Source organism: Equus quagga, chromosome 15 (genome assembly GCF_021613505.1).
Source record: "Equus quagga isolate Etosha38 chromosome 15, UCLA_HA_Equagga_1.0, whole genome shotgun sequence".
Classification (NCBI taxonomy): Eukaryota; Metazoa; Chordata; class Mammalia; order Perissodactyla; family Equidae; genus Equus; species Equus quagga.
Window position 1 is genome coordinate 24,764,199 of NC_060281.1, and position 21,742 is coordinate 24,785,940.

Below are 21,742 nucleotides of genomic sequence, written 5' to 3' on the forward strand. Positions count from 1 at the left end.
AGAAACAATGTCCATCAGATCATCTGCTTTCAGAAATAAAGACTTCTGCAGATCTAATGCTAATGAAAGGTTCTTACCCAGAACCACTCTCTACATGGCCCAGGAATGTCCTTAGTCAAAATTCCCAGAGCCCTGCTCGAGGTTCCTGCAGTATTTCCTTTTCTATGCTCAGATTCAGAAATAAAAGAAAAAGTAGAGTTACGTGCATCTTACATTTGCCAGCAGAAACTCTGCATCTCTTCTGCTTTGCTTACAGTCAGTTCCACCTGGACTGCCCTCCCACCTGGCCTGTGGACCCTGGTCTAATTCCCACGCTCAAAGCTGGCCTCTTCCAGCAAGCCTTCCATAGACTTTCCATGTAGGAACACCTCTCTCTTCCCAAAGTCCAGAGCAGTTACCTTCAACCTTGTGTTCTGCTTATTTATGCACTGTCTTTTATTACCAGTGGCCTCTGTCACTAAATCAATGGACATTTCTTCTTGATTTTACTCAGCCCAGTTTGCCTACGACTCTGCCGGCCATTCACTCCTTACTGAACCTCTGTTCCCTGGTTTGACAACCACACTCTCGGGCAGTCCCTCCTGCTCACTCTATGCTCTTCCTGAACTCCGCTGATGACTTCTCTTCTCTCCCACCGTCAAATGTTGAAGTCCCTCAGGGCACCATCCTGGGTCCTCTTCTCTCTTCCCTATGCTTTCCACAATGAAGCCTTCTCAGTCATTCCCAAGGACTCAGTTATTATCTCAAACTCTCGCAAACCTGTACCCCCAGGCCACCAGTTTTCTGAGCTCCAGACCCCGGGACCCAACTCCTCCTGTACCTGCCTACTTTGATGTCCCTCTGGTACCTCATACACTTATGTGGTGTTACTATGTGCCAGGCACTGTTCTAAGTGCTTAACGTTTACTCACTTATTTAAAACTTGCAACAACCCATTTTACAGATGAGGAAACTGATGCACAGAGAGAATGTGCAAATTGAGTTCATTATCCAAGCCCCCTTAACCTGAGTCTCCTCTGGCCTGTACAGGGGCCCAACATCCACCCAATTCCTCATGTCAGAAACCTGGGTGTTCCTTGATTCCTACGCATCAACCCCACCAAGGCCTACTATTTTTCCTCCTCAGTAGCTCTTGAATCTGTCCACTCTCTCCATCCTCACTGCTAACACTTCAGTCCAACCCACCACTCTCCCTAGCTTGCATTGCACCAACAGCCTCCTAATGGTCTACCCAGAATCCTTCTTCAACAGAGTACCCTGAATGGTCTTTCAGAAAAGCAGACTGGATCACCCCAAACCCCTGCATAAAGCTTTCAGTGGCTTTCTATCTCCCTGAGGATTGACTCAAAAATCCTTAGTTATTCTTGTCTTCCTGGTGTCCTCCAAAATGAGCTGGCTCTTTTCTGACTTGAAACTCTCACATATGCGTCTGCATGGGACCCTCTGTCATTGTTCTGCACCCCCATTCACTTACCTAACCATCACTCTACTTTCAGATCTCTGTGGCAATGTCACCTGTTCAGGGAGGCCATCATGACCCCCAGTCTAGAATAAAGCTCCCTGCTAGACACCGCCACAGTGCCCTGAACGCTCCCTTTCCCAACACTCCCCACGCTTGTCATTACTGTTCAAGATCAGTCTCCCTATTAGACTTCACATTCTTGGAGGCAAGGACCATGCCTGGTGGCTCCTCACTCAATGCCTGGGACCCCCGTAGGGCCCAGCACATAGCAACCTCCCAAGAAATATTTTTCACTTGTTTGATCAATACCTGATGTTAGTCTCCTTGCAGACAAGACTTGTCTGACTCATTCTTGCTTTTGCCAAAGTACCTTGCAAGGATCCCTGCCTACTAAAGATGCTGGATAAATACTTATTGAATAAAAGGGCCAAAGAAAGAACACCTCTCGCCATCTCCTTCTCTCAAAACTCATGCACTCTGTTCAAGAAAATATCCCTGACTGTGATAATGTCAGAAACATACTTTCGATCTTTCAGTTCCTATCATGGATCTTTCAGCTCCCAGTTTCTGGCATAGAGCTCCTAAATCCCTTGGAATTTCCTGGGTGATAGAAGCCTCTTTATTCTTGTGAGGCAACTCTTGGTGGGACCCTCGGTGGCTTCCAGATGCATTCTAGTCACCAGAAAGATCAAGCCCTGATTAGAAGCCTAGAACTTTTAGCCCCACTTCCCAAACTCCAGGGAGAGAAGAGGAGCTGGAGATTGAGTTAAAAATCTATGCTGCCTACATGATGGAACCTCCGTAATTGCCCCTAAATGGCAAGGCTCAGAGAGCTTCTGGGTTGGTGAGCGCATTGATGTGCTGAGAGGGTGGTGCACCCCAAACTCCTCAGGGACAGAAGCTCCTGCACTCAGACCCTCCGGGCCTGACCCTATGTATCCCCTCATCTGGCTGTTCATTTGTGTTCTTTATAATAACCTTTATAATAAACTGGTAATAGTAAGTAGAGTGTTTCCCTAAGTTCTGTGAGCCGTTCTAGCAAATTATTGAACCTGAAGAGAGGATCGTGAGAACCCCTGATTTGTAACCAAGTTGGACAGGAATGTGGGTAACCCAGGGACCCACTACTTGTGACTGGTTTTTGAAGTGGGGGGCAGTCTTGTGGGTCTGAGCCTTAACCCGTATGGTCTGCACTAACTCTGGGTAGTTAGTGTCAGAATTGAGTTAAATTTTAGGACATCCAGTTGGTGCCCTCAGAGAACTGGAGAATTGCTTGGGGTAAAAACCCACACATTTGGTGTCAGCAGTATTCTGAGTATAAAATGGGTCTCAGTAGTACTAACACCAATCAGGCTCCAAACGTTATTCTACACTAGTAAATACTTTGTTCTCTCCCACCCATGCCCCATCCTGAGGAAAGGTATCCAGCAGAACAACAGTGAGTTTTCCTGAACCTAATGTGATGAGGAAGGTGGACAACTTTCTCCCATAACCTGCATGGTCTCATCTTCAAGTGCTCTTGTTATTTGAAGGGCTACATTGCCTTCATCATGTACATCCACTACTGACTTCAAGCATGACACCCCATTTCAAATCACATAGCATTGTTTCTCACTGGCTTGACTACTGGCCAAGTACAAGAATGAGTGACCAAGAGCTAACGGTAGATGGACTTGTGTTCATTGCTCCAGGCCAGGGTACAGGCCTGAGTCCTGGGCATGGGTCCTGCATCCCTGATCTGAACTTTTCTTGCTCTGTCTCACCATCAGATCTCCAAAGAGAGGAATCCTGCTTCTTTCCTGTCCTGTCTCTTTGTGGTACAGGAGTTCACCAAAGACATGGTGCTGCTCTGGTCTGGATGGGCATTGCAAAGAGTCAGGAAGAGCTGCTACCAGTGTGAACAACCGAGCTTCCACCTGCCCCAGGCTAGACATGGGATATAGTTATCCCGGACCTGAGCCAGGTTCCAGGTGTGATACAGGCATCTCTACCTCCATATTTCTAGCCAATCATCCCCTGTTCTGGGACCTGGTGTCTGCCTAAAGAACTCCATTCTGTCCCTTCTTCCTGTGTCTGAGATAAAGGGATCCCAGAGAAATTCCAGTGAGCAGAAGAGAGAAAGGTATCAAGTGTTCTGATGCTCTTTGAGGCTCTTCATTGCCTTATTTCACAAAAGTCGGGTCCCATTCCTTTCTTGGTGACCTAACTGCTGCCCGATGAGGTCTAGAATCCAATGGAGATATGAGGTAGGCCCCTTCTTCTGGGGACAGATGTCATGGTGTCCACTCCAGTGAGTGACTCTTTCTCCTACACAGCCGATGCATCCCAGGGGGCCCACCTCAGCCCCAAGCAGAGTGTCAAGAGGTAGAGATTCTAGCACCCGGGCCCCTGTCCTCTGTCCTGCTCTGCCTGCTCCAGCCATGCGCCTCACAATTGTCAACCCCTTTCCTTCCCTGCCCCCTCACTCACCACCAGCTCTGCGAAGCGGACGTTGAGCTCCTCCGGGTTCGGGATAGGACTGGAGAACTCCATGTACTGCAGAGGGTGGTTGTCCCGCAGGTTGATCTCAGGGAGGTCGCTGCCCCCGAAGCAGCACAGGAAGCCCAGGCCATGGCGGCTCCTCTTGCGGGGGGCCATGGTCACTGCAGGCCAGGGGGACAGTCAGCGGGCAGATGCCCTAGGTCCTCATCATGAACTGGGCAAGAAAACAGAGAGCACAGAGTGGTCAGGAATGGTAGCCAAGTAGGTAGGGGCAGTGGTCACTCTGCCAGCATAACTTCTTTGCCCAACTGCCAGGAGCCCTCAACACAATAACCAAGGCCCCCTCCATTCACCCATGACTTCTCTCTGTTCCCTCCAGCACTTTCCACCTAGAGGCATTTACCCATCCTCCACACCATGCTCTCCCAGTGTTTCCTGCCACAAACACTTTCAGATTCTCCCTCCATGCCCTGAGAAGAGAGGAAGTCTGCAGTCACAGAATATGACTTCCAGGAGGTCAGAGCTGGCACTCCTCTTCCCCTCTCCATGACTGTGCAGGTGGGAATCCTATTACCTGTCCTCTGGCAGACCCGTTTCCAGCAGCACTCAGTCACTCACTTGATTCTTTTTGGGGTATGGGGTTACCTAGCTTAAAGGTTTCATCCAAAGAGGAGGGAAGGGTTGAAATAGGCCAGTAGGAGAGACACTGAGATAATTACAAGGCATGGCTCCTGAAGCAAGGGCCTCCAGGGGAGTAGAGGATGGAAGGCTTGCACAGCTTTCTGCCCAGTCTGTTGTGCCCAGGCATGTTTGGATAGATGGGAGATATCAACAGGGCACAGGTTTACCCATCCATCTTGAAGGAGGGACGACCTGGAGAAGTCATTAGAGTGAACCCTGGGTAAGGAAATGAGGCTGATCATTGGAACGGTGTTCAGCCAATATTGAAGGAAATCTGGCCAACTCTCCTTTCCATACCAACCAACAACTGAGGATACCACTCTGGCCAGAGACAAGAAATAATGGACACCCAACACTTGGGTGCTCGGTGGAGCAGAAAGGGTTAAGTCTTTGGCTTACCACTGGGAGAGCCTCGTTCAATGGTGCTCAGCTTGAGAAGGAACACTGGCCCTAGTTATTGATGCCACATAGCTTCTAGATAGACTAAGCCCAACTCTCTGCACATAGGCTTCCTGAAAAGGTAAAACCATCCTTGACCACTGGTTCCTAAACAGGCTTTCAGATACTCTGGATGGGTTCAATAGAGAGACCATAGCTTACTCACCATACTGCTGCCCAGCCATATTCTCCTCACACTTATATATCTTAAACTTTTAGACATAAATAAGATTCTGCCTTTATCTCTATTGAATATTATATCACAGGTCTGGGGTCAAGATTTTTTTTTTAAAGATTGACCCTGAGCTAATATCGGTTGCCAATCTTCCTTTTTCATTCCCCTTCTCCCCAAAGCCCCCAGTACACAGTTGTATAGTCTAGTTGTAGGTCCTTCTAGTTCTGCTATGTGGGATGCTGCCTCACCATGGCTTGATGAGTCATGCTAGGTCTGAGCCCAGGATCTGAACCGGCAAAACCCTGGGCCACTGAAGTAGAGCGTGCGAACTTAACCACTCGGCCATGGGGCCGGCCCCAAGATTTTTTTAAATTGTGGTAAAATATACGTGACATAAAATTTATCACTTTTAGCCATTTTTACGTGTACAGTTCAGTGCATTAAATACATTCACATTGTTTTGCAACCATCACTACCATCCATCTCCAGAACTTTATTCATCTTGCAAAACAGAAACTCTGTACTCATTAGACAATAATTCCCCACATCCTCCTCCCCCCAGCCCCTGGCAACCACCATTCTACTCTCTCTCTGTGAATTTACTATTCTAACTATTTCATAAGAATGGAATCATACAGTATTTCTCCTTTTGTGACTGGCTTATTTTACTTGGCATAATGTACTTAAGATTCAAACATGACATAGCATGTGTCAGAATTTCCTTTCTTTTTAAGGCTGAAAAATATTCCATTGCATGTATATACCACATTTGGTTTATCCATTCATCTGTTGATGAACACTTGGGTTGTGTCCTCCTTTTGGCTATTATGAATAATGGTATTACAAACGTAGGTATACAAATATCTGTTTATAACCCTGCTTTCAATTTTCTTGTGTAGATACCCACAGGAGGTCAAGATATTTTTGAGTCTTGATTCTTGCTGTTTCTCCTAGATTTGAGTCATTAACAGAATGATCAGAATGTCTCCATGGTCTTTACCGACACCATTGCTAAAAATGTTGACCACAACAAAGATGTAGACAGACCAGATGACACAGCTACCTCTTCTGGGAATGCCAAAGAACTAGTCATCAACCCTCTCAGGCGACACTCCTTCAACCAGCTCTGACTCCACAAACCCACGCTCTTATCTTGCCCTCTTTTCTCTAAAGACACCACAGGAGACTTTCCCTAAAGCCTTATGGAACTCAAGATATGCCAAATCTACAGCATTTCCTTGAACCAAGCTCTAGCACTTTATCAAAAAAGATAACTGTTGCATAACCTATTCCTAGTGAACCCAGTGTAACTTCTGGAGAACACTGCTTTATTTCCTAAGCCCTAATAATCTAGCTAATAGTCTAATCTGATCTGGCCTCTCATATAAGTCATGATACATTTTAATTGTCATTCTAGGGCTTTTACTGGCTCCATTTTATCTTTCTTCATAAACTTTGTGACAGATTTTCTAATAGACCCAGGAGAGCCTCAAATAACACACTATCCGAGGTTGCCTCGTGTTATGGGTTATCTTTTCTGTGTTTACATCTTAGCTCTCCACAGCAATACTGAAGGCTCCTTGAAGGCAGGGACATGTCTCCTGTTCCTTTGACGCCCTCTTCCCCATTTCTACAGCTAATAAAATGCCTTGTGCTTAGTGGGTGCTCAATAAATATTTCTTCGTCAATTGGGAAATGACCTGTGTTCACAGAAAAGGAGGAAAGAAATAATGATTGAAATCTCTGACTCCTAGCAGTTGGCAAGCAATCAGAAACCTTTGTAGGGAACAACAAGGGGACAGTCCTGAGGCTGGGGGCAGGAGAAGTGGCCAGTGGGCTAATGCATGGTGGTGAAGACCTGAAATAGGCTGGTGGCTGAGGAAAACGAGAGGAAGAGAGGCTTTGGGTCTTCCACGGGACTCGACAACCAGTGGCCAACAGCATGAGGCCTGATCATGAGGCTTAGTAAGGCACTAATTCTGCAGGCAGATAGGGGTGGACTCCCCTGGGGGGTCCCCTACCCATTTTCAAGTTTGGGATGATGATGTAAAATACAGACCAAGTCCCCTTTGTTTCATCAGCCTCTGAAATGCAGCTACCGCTGGTGGGCAAGACCGCCTTGTTCAGGGCATAAAGCATGGCAAGAAGACTTCCAGAGGCCATGGTGAGGCTGGTTGACTGCATGATGGGGTTCGAGGGAGGGATGGTCAACGTCTGAGGAACTGTGAACTCTCTTCCTGCCTTCATCTACCCAACTTCTTCTTGCTCCCCAGTCTCCCTCCTTGTCATCTTTGCCCTGCAGCTCCTGAGCCAGCCTTTGCCAGGGGGAAGCAGGTGTAAGGACAGGGCTGGCCTACAGCTGGCACCCCCTGTTAGTCTTACACCAGCTGTGTGACCCCCTGACTGCTCTGATGGGTCGGTGCCATGCCATACGTGTCATTAAATATTTTTAATGTCTCTCCCCTGAGTATGAGGAGTGAGATGCAGTGGCCTCAGCAAGAGGGAAGAAGGAGACACAGGCCTTCCAAACAGGAAGTACCGTCCCCACAGAGAAGGGCCTGGGCCCCGGGGGAACGCTGCATATTTGCCCTTTTAAGGGGAGGTCTGTTTGACAGCTCCTCAGTGTGTTTACGTTTCTGAGGACACCCTCCTCCCCATGATCCCCTGTTAGGGCCCCATCTGAACATCCAAGACTAAAACCACAGGCTCTCAGCTAGGAATCTTCTAGCTTCACGGTAGAGACCAGAAAACTGAGGTGCAAAGCGGAAAGGTCTTATCTGAGACCACACAGCTAGGGATAGAGCTGGGATTAAAAGCCAGGACTGCAGCGTCACTACCCCACCGAGCTGGTCTTCCCACTTCAATGGCCCTTTCACCCCTCTTGCTTCAGCCCCGCCAAGAGCCTCCCTCCATTAGAGAAGGCCAATCTCTACAGCTTAGTTTAGAAACAGCTCCAGTCTCAGAGGTCCCCTCTAGACCAGGAGAGGGTTACAGAGATCCCAAAGGCCCCCTCCTTCTCCTCCATCAGAGAGATGCTTCCACCTCCCACCATCCCAATTTCTCACCCACCCCTGTTCTAACCCCCTTCACCCCAGCAGAATCTTCCAAGTCAGACGGACTGGGATTTGACTCCAGCTTTGCCTTCCCAGCTGGGTGATCCTGAACGTGTTGTACGAGGTCTTAACCTCTCAGAGCCCCAGGTTCCTCATCTGTGACACCAAGATAATGACAGCATCTTCTTCAGCGGTTTTTGGTGAAGAGGGAATGAAATAATATAAGATGCCTGGAGCACACTGGGCACTCACTAAAGGCAGCCAGCACTGCTGCTGGGCCTTCATCGTCATTATCACCAGCAAGGTGAGACCTGCCTGTCCAGAACCTGCAACCACGAGCCCTGCTCCAGGCACGGATGGGGCCACAAAGCTTGGCATGGTAGAGATTTGCCCAGCCAGACTGAAGAAGCTGCCCAGCTTTGCCTTCAGTCATTGGGAAGTCTGGATCAGAGGAGCTGGGCTTTTCCTTGGACTCCGAGCCATCTCTAGTTGGGAGGGTGAACCCTCATCTCTGACCCTGGGCCGGGAGTGGGAAAGATGGAGGTGGCGAGAGCAATTCATTTCTGCAAAATGCCTTTGGAAAGAAGAGCAATGGAGCTTCCCACCTCAGAGTAGAATTGAGAAGCAACACAGAAAAATGGGAAGGATTGGCAGAGCCAAACCCAGCGGACTTGAACTTAGGTCAGAGGAATATAACCTGCCCCCCCCACACACACCTTTCTATGGAAACTTCCCAACACCAACAGCTCCATGCCTTCCACATCCTGTCTCCTTGCCCCCGCCCCTTCTCCCTGTGGGGACAAGGGCCAAGGACTGTCAGTCCCTAAACACAGAGTGACTGGCCCAGGACACCAAACCATCAGGTCACCACCAATTAGCCCTCTTGTGCCAATAAAGCTCCCCAAAGGGGTCTCCTCCAGTCCTCCACCTCCTGCCAGACCTCACTTTCTTAATGTCACATCCTTTCACATGTCAAGAAAACAGATTTCCTTAGCTCAGGAGACCAAGGCCAGTCCCAGCTCCATCACTAGCCAGCTGTGGGCCAGGTGGCCACAGTGTAGCCTCTCTGGGCCTGATTACCTCTCTGCGCAATGGCAGAAGACCTCCTAGGTCTGAAGCCCTCCAAGGGCCCCAGCAGTCCTGACCTTCCATGCTGTCTGCTCAATCCCGTGCCCAAAGATTTCCCGGGGGGCTGTCCTCTGCCTGCACTGAGCACTGCTCCCACATTCCCCTCCAAGCCAAGAAGCGCTTCCTAGTACTTGAGTTCAATATCCCATTTGGTCTATAAACATGAAAATCCTAACACTTACCCCCAAACCCTGGCCCCTAGCCCCTCTACACATCAGTTTTTGCATTAATTAGGACTTCAAAAGCCCCATATCATTAGCGCTTATTCCTAAGTCTTAAGTAAAGGCAGAATATTATTAATACTTGAAACTCTATGTGCCAGACACTGGGCTATATCTACATTTCATCTCCATAACAACTCTCTGAGACAGGTCGCATCCTTTTAAAGAAGTTATTAAAAAAAAATAAACTGTGATTCAGAGAGGTTAAACAACTTCCTAAGGACACACAACTAGTTAGTGGCATAGCTAGGATTCAAACCCATGCCTGTCTGGCTCTAAAGCTGTAAACCACTAAGCCAGAGGGCTCATGTCCAAGGAGTACCCTAAGCTATGCCCTGCTCAGAGCTTTCTCAAGTGTTCTATAGATTCAGACTCAATAATTCATGACTGAGCATTTCCTGTGAGCTGGGCCAAGTGTTTTCACAGCTCTGCAGTCTCATTTCAGCTTCACAACGACCTTGTGAGGTGATTACTACTATCAACCCCCCCCTTACAGATTTTGATGTTGAGGCTTCAGTGGCTGTCCCATGGCTTGTGAGTGACACCCCACTGCTAGGAGACAGAGCTGGAACTCACAGCCAGATGTTCTGACCCCAGGTCTAGTGCTCTTGTCACAGAAACAAAGCTCATTGATAAACACGTCCTTTAGCTCTTGGGGCCAGTGCTGTGGCTTTGGGGTATTCAGATTGCCTGGTCCCATCTTCCATCCCCACCTCCAGACATGAGGTCACAGGGCAAGGATGTGCTATTATGTCTCTCCTTGGCCGCTCCCATAGTGCATCCTGGGAGCCAGGCCGTGTGCTGACAGCCTTCTGTTTACTTCGTTTACTGCCCCCCACCGTCCAATAGCATCACTATCCCAACTTGTTGATGATGACCTTAAGACTCTCGAGGGTCAGGCAACTAGCTCAAGGACCACATCCTATAGGCGACAGGGCTGGATTTTGAAGACAAGTCATGTTGCACTCAAACATGCATGCTTTTAACCAGCTTCTAGCCCATGGGCCAGACACTGGCCTAGGTGATGAGGACACAGGAGCAAACAAGGCATGGTCCCTTTCCTTGCGGAGGTCCCCGTCTAGCCGGGGAGCCAGGGGAGTCGAGACAGTGGCAACACAGAAGGGTTAGAGAGACAGGTACTTTGGCAGCCCTGAGAAGGGGGACCTGGTCAAGCCTGGTGAGGGTAGAGAAAGTCAGGGAAGGCTTCCAGGAGAAGGTGACATTGAGCCAGTCTTGAAAGAGAGGGAATTAAGGAAGGAGGCAAGAGGTAGGAAAAGGCTTTCCAAGCAAAGGGGAACAGCATCAGCAAAGGCGTGGAGAGAGAAACAGCATGGTGTGCGTGAGGCCAGAGGCCCCACCAGTGACCTATTAATTTGTGGCTAAATTAACAGGCAAAGGGAATGGACAGGGTATACAAGTACCTTGGTTTGACGGCAGAGCTCAGGCATCCTGGGGAGCCTGCTCCTTTGCTCTCCTCTCCCCCCAGGTCCCCTGAGGCCTGGGTCTGGGAATGAGGCCTGGAACAGAAGGAATGTAAACAATTTCCTGCTCCACAGGCTGGAGATTTCTCCCTATACACTGACCCTTCATGCGCCACTGGGGGTCACCTAGGAAGTGGCCCCAGGCCCAGCTTCCCCACGGAGGAGGAATCTATGCTTTTCCATCCCAGGCTGACCTACCCAGGAATCTGCTCGCCCACCTCCCCTCTGCCCATCGACACCACGCCTGCTCCCACTTCGAGCCTCTGAAGACCATCCCCTCATGCTCTGTGGGCAGCAGACAGGCCTGGGGTCCCTCATAATCCTATCTACACCCGCTTCTACCCTGAAGCTGCCTGAATTACCAACCCTACCCCACAAACTCAGTTGGGTTCTGTTCAACTGCCATCAACTCTATGTGACTACAGACAAGTGACTTGGCCTGAGTCTCGGTTTCCTCATCTGTAAAATGAGGAAATAATAGTACATACTTCATACGATTGTCACAAGGATTGAATTAGTTAATATTGGTAAAGCACTCAGAACAGTGCCTAGTAAGAGCAAACACCATGCAGAGCCATATAGATAAGCTACTGTTATAATGATGAAGATACACGAATGTTGACTGTATGTATTACAGAAAGTTCTCTCTACACATGAATGAATCTGACATATTATTACAGCGGTTGGCAAATATCACAGGGGCCAAATCCAGCCCACAGCCTGTTTCTGTAAATGCAGTCTTATTGGAACACAGCAGTACCCGCTTCTTCGAGTATTGTCTATGGCTGCTTTCATATAACAGAGTCCGCACGGCCCACAAAGCCAGAAATATTTGCTACCTGGCCCTTTCCAGAAAGCTTGCCTATCACTGTGTTACTAGGTTGAATCATATGTAAATGACAGTATTCAATTATGTTTAATCCACAAAATCATCAATTTCATATGGTTCAACTTAGTAGAGCATACCGGCTCATCGCGTGTCCTGTCTTACTCATTAAAATGGGAGGGCTGTGCTCCAAATTCAGCTTTTCTAATCACAATAAAGTTATAATTATCATTTTTTGAGCACCTATCATGTTCAAGGTTTATCTCAAATTTCCCCACACCCCTCCTAGGTAAATACGATTCCCACCGCCCCCTTGCACAGACGAGGAAATCTGAGGCTCAGAAGGATGCGACGTGTGAGCCTAGGATTCAAATCAGGTCTCCAGACCCCACATCTGCCATGCTGTCCCCACTCACTGCTGGTCTACGAGGTTGCTGGGCGTGAGCTCCATCTCTGATCAGGACGAGACATGGAGAGCACGGAGACCTCCCACCTCCCCACTTCTCTGCGGGTTTATCTCCCAGAGAGCACCCAGGCCACGTGGTTGACGGGACCCAGCGCTGTGACTTCCCTGTCAGCCTCAGGACAGGGCTCCGAACAATCTGTCATGTAGTGTGAGCCTCAGGCGGGCCGGGGAGGGGGCGGGAGCACGTTCAGAAATAAGCAAGTTCTCTTTCCAGGACTGGGGAAGCTATTTTTAGCAGCCACCTAAATTATGGTTTCCCCCTCTGCTCTGGGAAAGATGGAGAAAGCAAAAGTAAATGTTCTCAGTCCCAGAGTCCCCTCAGTGCAGGCTGGGGGGTGGGCAGAAGGGGAAGGAAAGAAAGGGGCGTCTTGCTGGGAAAGTGAAACTGAAAGTTCCCCAAAGTGACATTTCTCTGACTTGGGGGTGAATGTGGAAGTTGTGGATTTTCCAATTGGTTTTCTCATTTTGGGAAATGATAAAAAGAATATAGGCTTCTTTGTCTCACTAGGGCAGAAAACAAGCAGATAATAGCTCTCCAAGGCCAGGGTCAAGCATTCATTCATTCGTTCATCCATCTGTCCATCCCCTGAGTAGCTGCCATGTACAAAGCAATTTTCTGGGTGTTTGAGATGAACCGAACATCAAATCCTGTCCTCCCCAGGTTTACAGACTTCCTGGGGAGGCATGTGCCTCAACACACACAGCCAACCAGGGGACAGGGAGGGGAGGAGGTGTGGCTCCAGGCCCTGGGACTGCAGGAAGGGAAGAGCACCTTCTGGCTGGGGTGATCTGGAACGTTTACCAGAGGAAGCAACCTTGAAGCTGTGTCTCAGAGGAAGCAAGGATGTTGGCACATGCCAGCGTCGGTCCAAGAAAGCACTGACAACCAAGATGTGCCAGACTGAAGACCTGGTGTCAAGAAAAGCCCGACGTGAGTGAGAGGCAAAGGGAAGTAGTTTTACCAGGCTGGAGTGTAAGGCTCAAAGAGGTACAATGGGAAACAAGATTGGGGTCAGATAAAGGAAGGCCTTGAATCCCAGGCAAGGAGGAGGAAGCCACTGAAGGATGGACGGTTGGTTGGCTTTTGGCTAATTAGCTGGTTGGAGAGTTTGTGAGATCTGATCAGAGCTGGAATTTGGAGGGACAATTCTGGTGGCACCGTATGGGGTGGATTACAGGAGAGAGAGAGAAGAGGGAAGAGTGAGGAGGCAGCTCTGTCTGTCTGAGCAAGAGTTAATGAGGCCCTGAATTGCCAAGGATGCAGAGAGAGAAAGGGATGGATGCCAGAGATGTCCCAGAGGGGTGTGCGTGCCAGCACATGTGTGAGCGGATGAGGAAGCTTTGGCAAGACGTGTCCCGGGCACAGAAAACAAGGACTCGGGCTGAGAATGAGAGGGAGTGGTGGGGAGTTCTTTGGGCAACAGCTGTGAAGTAAAAGAGGAGAAGGAGTTTCAACACCCAAGTCTCTGCTCCCCATCAGAGCCAGAGCTCTGGGGCTCCTGGCCAAGGGGAAATCACCCTACTGTGACAGTGGGGTGCCTCACCCCCTCCTGCTGCCGGGAAGCCAAGCCCTTCCCCCAGTTCACACAGATGGGGCTGGGGATGGGGGGGTGCAGCCTACAGCTTCCTCCTGTGCACTCCTGCCGGGTCTCCCACCAGAGCACCCCAGCATACTGAGAACTCAACCATTCTAGGCACCCCTAGGCTGGGAGCAGCTCCCTACTGACCACTCCTCCTGGTCCTCTTCTCCTGGGGTCCCAGGACAACAGCATTCTGTCACTTATGAGGGCAGGACCCCAAGGCCCTGTTAGGGCAAGCTGGCCCTGGAACCTCAGCTGGGCCTACGCACATGGTCATTCTCTGGACCCTGAGCAGAGTCTTCCCCAGACATGGGCCCTCCCTACAGTCCTGCTAGGTCCTCTCAGTGTCCTGCATTCACACCAGAAAAGGCCCTGCATGTGCCTCAGGGCCTGGCTGGACATAAATCCTGGACAGCAGGCACATTCCATCTCTCCAGGGCGGAGAATGGGGGGGGCAGAGGCTGGGGGCGGAGGGAAGGGAGCTGAGCTGACTCCTGGGAGGCAAATGTGATTGAAAACGCAGACCCAGGGTGACCTCTCACTCTTGTTCATATAATTCCACCCATTCGCTCATTTATTCTAACAAATATTTGTTGAGCACCTAAGTACTGTGCTGAGAGCTGGAAAAATGCAGTGGTAAACAAGAGTTCAGTTCGGTAGGGAAGGAGGACAATTAAGCAAATAAACATAAGAAAGTGTAGATATGGTCATGATTGGGGAAGTATGATATTTGAGTCCGAGGAATATTTGTGGAACTCCCTACCAATGGGGGTTCCATTCTACCCTGAATACTCTGCTCATACACAAGGTTTAGACGGGGCATGCCATAGTGGGATGAACGCTGGGAGATAATCAGAGATGCTATCAAAGATTCAGGGCCAGATGTCTATCCCAGTAAATGCTGTAAATATAAAATGCTGAAAACACCCAAAATACTAAAACATATGGATTGCTTAATAGGGATTAGACAGACAGACAGACATATTTGCTCACACACACATACAACAGCCTGAAGTAATTATCTGCGGGTTGCTGGAGTTTAGGGTTTTTTTTCTGGATTTTTCCAAATTTCCTACTATAAGCATTTATTATTTCATCAGAAAAGATAATGTTATTTTTAAAAGAAGAAGATAAACCCTAGCCTAAAAATGGGGAGACGTAGGATAGAGCCCCATCTCTGCCCTAGCAGGCTACCTGGACGAGAGAGGAATGACTTTGGACAAGAGAGCTTAATTTCTTCTAGCCTTGTCTGTAAATGAGCAGGTCAAACCACACGCTCACCAGAGTTTCTTCCACCCCTGACACTAGGCTCTGTGCCACAGAATACACGAGGTGCTGAATGATGCCGGTTGAATGGAATCATATCCCCTGAGCTCCCATTAGTTCCTCATCCATTCATTTGCTCATTCATTCAGCCAGCATGGTCCTAGCACTCTCTCCATGCCTGGCGCTGCTCCTGGTGCTGCCATACAGGGGCAAACTAAACAGACATATCTCCTGCCCTCAGAGAGCAACAGTCTCCCAACTCGGGGGTCCCCGTCCCCTGCTCCTTTGCTTTGATCCCCAAGGGCCCATCCTGTTAATGATTTTTGCCACCTTTTTTCCAAAATGCCTTGGGTACATTTGTCTCATTTCCAAAGCTCCAGACCTGGGCCAGCCCCAGAGGATCTCGTGCTGAGACCAGTACTGACCTCTCATTTCTCCCCTTCTCCAGCATCCTGCAAGCAGCTCTTAGAATAATGTTTCTAGGAGCACTGGACTCTGCATGCCTCAGTTCAGCATCCCTCAGGGTTTCTGGTCCAAACTGAAAGCCTCTTGCTTCACTTTTTAGGTTTGGCCAGTTGGTGAGGCTCACAAACTCCATACAAAGCAAGCCTTGACGTCAGATCTACATGCTACGGGCCGCTGAGGACGTGGAAGAACTGGAGCTCTCCTCACTGCTGGCGGGAGTGTGAAATGGCACAGCCATTACGGAAAACAGTGTGGCTATTTCTTAAAAAGTTAAACACGGGGCCCGCCCGGTGGCGTAGCAGTTAAGTTCACACCTTCTGCTTCGGCAGCCCGGGGTTCCCCAGTTCAGATGCTGGGCATGGACATAGGCACCACTTGTCAAGCGACACTATGGCAGGCATCCCACATATAAAGTGGAGGAAGATGGGCACAGATGTTAGCTCAGGGCCAGGCTTCTTTAGCAAAAAGGGGAGGATGGGCAATGGATGTTAGCTCAGGGCTAATCTTCCTCAAAAAAAAAAAGGTTAAACATACACCTCTGTATGATCCAGTGGTTCCACTCCTAGGTATTTACCCAAGAGAAGTGAAAGCATATGTCCAAACAAAGTCTTATCCACGAATGTCCATAGCAACTTTATTTGTAAGAGCTCCAAACTGGAAGCAACCCAATGCCCATCAACAGGTGAATCAATAAACAACTTGTAGAGTGTATCCACACGATAGAATACTACTCAGTGATAAAAAGGAAAGAACTATTGATACATGCCACACGTGGCTGGAGCTCAAAATAATTATGCAAAGTGAAAGAAACCAGAGGGAAGAAGGGTACATACATATTGTATGATTCCACTGATCCAAAATTTGAGAAAATGCAAACTAATCAATAGTGACTGAAACCAGGTGGGCAGTTGCCTAGGGAGGGGTGCAGGGTGGGCAGGGAGGGGGTGGATTATGAAAGGCACAAGGGGACTTTGGGGAATGACGGGCATATTCATGATCTTGATTGTGGTGATGGTTTCAGAGGTGCATACAGATGTTAAACTGTATCAAATTATGTACTTTAATTATGTAAAGTTTACTGTATGTCAATGATACCTCAATAAAGGTGTTAAAAACAAACAAAACAGGTCTCTTCATAGCCTCACAAGATGAAACCACCAAGGGCTCTGGCCACCCTCTAGAACATTACTAATAGTATAAACCACGTGACGGATTCTAGGGAAGACCCCAAAGTCCAGAGGTGGGGGGATGGGGAACGGGCAGGCCCCAGGCCCAAGCCTCAGTTGGTCTGGTCTCATCTTCCAGGAAGTGGAATGGGACACTGTAGAGAGCATACGCTTTCATATTAAACCTGTGGCTAAGTGGCTTAGTACCTGGGAGCCTTATTTTCCTCATGGGCACAGGCATGACAAAGCCCACCTCCCAGGCCTACTGTGAACACCCAAGGAAGAGCAGTCCTAAGCAGCCAGCACAGTACCAGGCACATCACAGGCCCTCAGGCTGAGTTTCCTCCCCTCTCCCAGCCCCAGGCTCCTCAGAGTGGTGGCTAAGGTTTCGGGGCTCAGCCCACAAAAGCATGAGAGAAGCTGAGGGTCCCCAGGAGCCAAGTGAGGAGCGGGTGAGAACCAGTGAAGCAAAAACCTGGTCCCATGTGGGTCTCTGGGAGTAGGACTGAATTGACAGCAGCCCAGGGCCTCTGGGTGGGTAAAAATAGGGCTCTCACAGCATGGGTTACAGTCCTGGAATTTGTTAGAGGCAGACGAGATGGCAAAGGGGATTGAGAATGGTGGCCATGACGTGGAGTTTTCAGGACAAGGCATCAAGAGGGATGTGATTGAGTGGCGTGGGGTGGGGGAGGCACCTGACACTTGTACACTGGACAAGCAAGTGTAGGAGATGCTCAGAAACGACCAAAGAAGACAGAGGAGGAGGGAAGGAATTAACATATGTTAGCCTGTGAGAGGGTTTGGTGCAGGGGAGTATGTGTGGGGTGGTGTGTATGTATTTGTTTATAGCGTGTTGTGTGCAGTGTGTGTTTTTATGTGTGTATGTGGCATCGTATGTATGTGCAGGTGGTGTGTATACAGATGGTGTGTGTATGTGTGTGTTCATCTCCAGGAAATAAATACACAGGATTCTACTGACTTTCAAGTCTCAGTAAAAAGAAGACCCAGCTAGCTACCCAAAGTATATGAGCAGAAGAAACAGTAATATCACTGAAAACCAGCCCCTATGCCAATTTCAAATGAGCCCACCCTTAGTTTATAAGGAGCTGCCCAAGCCCAATATTTAGGAAAGGTTACTGTGGGGAATGTAATGTCTTGTCTTCAGTTGTCCATGAACCACACTGTGGCCTGGGAGCAGAGACCTTTTCCAAAGATGCTTGCACCTGCCATGGACCAGAGACTGAGTACTCACATCATCATCTCAATGAATCTCAGAATGACCTAGTGAGGTCAGGATTTTCGACTGATGAGGACGTTGAGGTTCAAAACCAAGAAATGATACCACCTAGGGCTCTTTCCTGTAACACACCACCTCATTCCAACCCAATTTTGATTCAGCTCTGGGGTGCGTGTGTTCATGGGCATGTGTGCCTGTGCGTGTGTGTCCAGCAGGTGTAACTGGGCTTCCCTCAGGTGTATATTATAATGGGCACACACTCCTGCTGCCTCTGCTATTTGAAATTGTGGTGGTGTATTTTAGCTGCTTCCCCAACAAGCCTGAGATGGAGAAAAACAAAATGCTGATAATAACATATCCCCAAACTATTCCATGCTCCACACTTTACAAGAAAGATATTCAATATGTTTCTAGAAAGAAGAATATTAACATTTACTAAGAGCTAGGCTGGGCTCAAATCTTCACATTTGTAATTTCACTTATCCCAACATCCTCAGAAGATGGTATTATGACCTGCATTTTTACATGTAGGGAAATTAAGACTTAGAGAAGGAGAGTAACTTGCCCAAGGTGGTCAAGTTAACAAAACATATGAACTTCAGTCTGACTGATTCCAAAGCTCAGACCTAAACTTCCCACTGCATAGAGATGGCAGCATCATAGCAAACAGTCAGCACCCCGCAGCCATGGCAGCCTCCTGTGGTGCCCCATCCCTTCCCCATCACCCCATCCCAACTCTCAGGGAAGAACTCAGCACTAGTACGGAGAAAGCCTGTCCCCCAGCCAGAGACGACAACTCAGTCCCATCATCTTACCGCACACAATGAGTCACAGAAAAGTCCAGGCTGTCCCATTTTCTGAGCCAGCCCCTTGGGCATGCGAGCTAGGCACGCTCAGAAGAGACCCCTGCTTGGTTTAAGGCTCGCTGTCGCCATTCTGAAAGCTTTATGACTTTTGAACAAGGAGCCCTGCATTTCCATTTTGCACTGGGCCCCACACACCATGCAGCTGGTCCTGCCCATCTTCTACGGCAGCCAGCACAGGCCGTCTTTCCCAGGAAGAACGGCCCAGCCAGCCTCTCCCTGGGTGTTTCCAAAAATGTTACCCACAGTCCCTGAATGGGCAGGATGGAACAGAGACAAGTTACTTCAATCTGGGGTGGCTTCCTGCCTGAATGGCCTTGATAGGCAACTCAGTAACTGCTGGGCTGCCCCCCATCCTGGTCTCTCCTCCTTACCTCACCTCACCCCTCCACTCCAGGCTCCCTGGTTTCCCACCACGTGGTCCTACTCTCACCTCCCTAAACGCGCCATTGCTCAAGGAACTGAAATTCCTCGAGGGCATGGACACTTCGGATTTTATCTCCAAGGCCCCACAGGGCTCTTTCTGCAACCGCAGCAGGAACTCGGTAAGAGCGGATGGATTAAATAAATTGCAGTATTTCCTGAATTCTTGACCCTCTCAGCTACAAGACATATCATCACTGTGATGATATTACATTACTCATACACAAAGACTGTACGTCCTTCTGCAATTGGATAAATATTAAAGGCAGGAGAACGTGTCAGCTTTGCAATACAGTAAAGAATGCTCAGAATGCTTTGCTCATTCCACATTTGGGTTCACCAACGGTATCCCGCACTCTATCCCCACGCCCGCCGCTGCGTCCTCCTCCTCTCCACCCTCTGTGCAGATCAGACCTTTTCCAAGCTGCCTTCCTGACCACGCCCACCTGCCTGAATTCTTCCAGATAAACCCAGAGCACTTTTGTCTGCTCTGTTTATGGACACTTCATTATATATTACTTCGTGGCACTTCGTGTTATTTGATTTCTTGTTTAATTTATATTTTGTATACCAGTGAGCTCTTCCACCATCTAGACTCTGAGCCCCATGGGAACAGCTCCAACACCCTGCCCTCTAGGCGGCAGTCCTCCGCTGAATGAAGAGCTCTGAGGGTGATGGGTGCAGGTAGAAAGAGAGGGGAGAGTCATTAACTCCTCAGAGATAAATCTTCATGCAAACCCAGGGAACTCAGGTCCTTCAACCTTTTCTCTTCTTCAGAGTCCACTAGAGGTCAAGGCATCCAGACCTTGGCCAGACACCCTTAAGGGAGGGTCTCAAGTGACCCTAGCAAGAGGCGAAGGCATGGTCCTTTTTAAACCTGCTCTCTTAAACCAGATCTTGGCGTTCCCAGATAAAAGGCAGGGCCTTTTCATTTCTGTTTGTTTCTACTCTTGCCCCTCGTCCCCACGAACAAAAGGCATCTTCCAAGCAAAAAGCCTAAGAGACATTTTTCCTCTCTGTGCTTTGAGGGTTGGGACATTTCCTCTGAAGGAAATGAGACCCTGCTTCCAGAACTTCAGGCTGCAGGAACTGGGTCTCCTCTCAGAACCCGCGTGGTCCCTCCCGACAGTTCCAAGCCCTGGGAGCAGCCCTTGCAGGGACTTCCCTCATTCTAAATCACCTTTCTTTGACCTTCGCATCCTGCAAGTCCACCTGAGTCTCTCCACTGAAGGGGTTTCATCTACCCAGCGGGGCAATTCATTTTCTCCCCCTCATCTGTCTCCTTGGTGCCCAGACATTGAGGCCCAAGACCCACCTCAGTCCGGAAACTGCACTGCTAGGCATCACCTCTTTCCATCCTGTCACCCCTCAGAGGCCCGTTGCTCACGCTCCTCAGGTGAAATTTGACAGCCTGTCCCAGGGCTCCAGCACACGCACGCACGCTGTCCTCTCCTGTGTAAGTTATCCCAGCAGTCTCCACGCCCAGTCGACTCTGCTCAGAAATGCTTCCAGTACGAGCCCTTTGCTCTCCTATCTGGATGCTCAGGCCCCCCTCAGACACGCAGGGCATGACTGTGTGTGCACAGAGTCAGGGGGCTGGACGTGAGTCGTGCAGGTCAGGCTGGCAGCGTTGACCTCACCTCACGCTCACTCAGTGAGCTGGTACCTGCTCTAAGCTTGGAACTGTTTCTTCAAGGCACCATCCTTTCTCACCGATTTGGCTGACCCTTGTCTTCTGGGTTCCATCTGCCCCTCTCTCATTTCTCCTCTTGGCCTCAGGCCAAAACCCCTCAGCGAGGTACCTGCCCGGACCATATCCTGGGTTCCCAGCCCTCTTCCCTCAGTTTGGCTCTTGGTTTTCCCACTTTGAGCAGTTCGCCAATGACAGTGCACCCTAAGGGGCTCATCGACAGCACAGATGCCAGGGCCCTGCTCTCAGAGTTTCTGGGTTAGCAGATCTCGGGTAAGGACCCAGGAATCTACCTTTTAACCAGTTCCCCAAGCGACTGGGATGCAGGTAGTTTAATTCACCCTCGGGTCTCTTCCCTCCTCTTTCACCAGCATCTGTGCCAATCTTTGTCACAATGCGCCCCTTCTTTCCCGAGTTGTGATCAAATCCCCCAGGTTCTAACGCATGGCTGCAGAGTAAAATCACGTGGCATTTTTCAAAATAGCGATGACTGGACCCCAACCAGAGCTAATTAAAAGAGAATCTCTGGGTGGGTGTGGGGGAGCTGCTAGGGTGCGCATCTCATCCTGGTTTGCTCAGGATTGACCTAGTTTGAGTACTGAAAGTCCCACATCCCAGGGAACCTCTCAGTCCTGGGAAA

The 21,742-nt window shown here is 49.3% G+C and overlaps 1 protein-coding gene across 6 annotated transcripts in view; it reads right to left on the bottom strand.

Annotated features, from left to right (window-relative positions):
- DAAM2 (dishevelled associated activator of morphogenesis 2) overlaps positions 1 to 21,742 on the bottom strand; it is a 105,013-nt gene that overhangs the window by 39,675 nt on the left and 43,596 nt on the right. For 3 of the 6 annotated variants that reach the window (XM_046640213.1, XM_046640214.1, XM_046640216.1), the window contains exon 2: positions 3,932 to 4,157. In XM_046640213.1, coding sequence (XP_046496169.1) covers positions 3,932 to 4,099 — 168 coding nt within the window. In that variant the 5' untranslated portion in view covers positions 4,100 to 4,157. Of the gene's footprint in view, positions 1 to 3,931; positions 4,158 to 11,060; positions 11,157 to 12,362; positions 12,382 to 21,742 lie in introns of those variants that run through there. The other 3 variants (XM_046640217.1, XM_046640212.1, XM_046640215.1) reach the window with 2 other exon arrangements.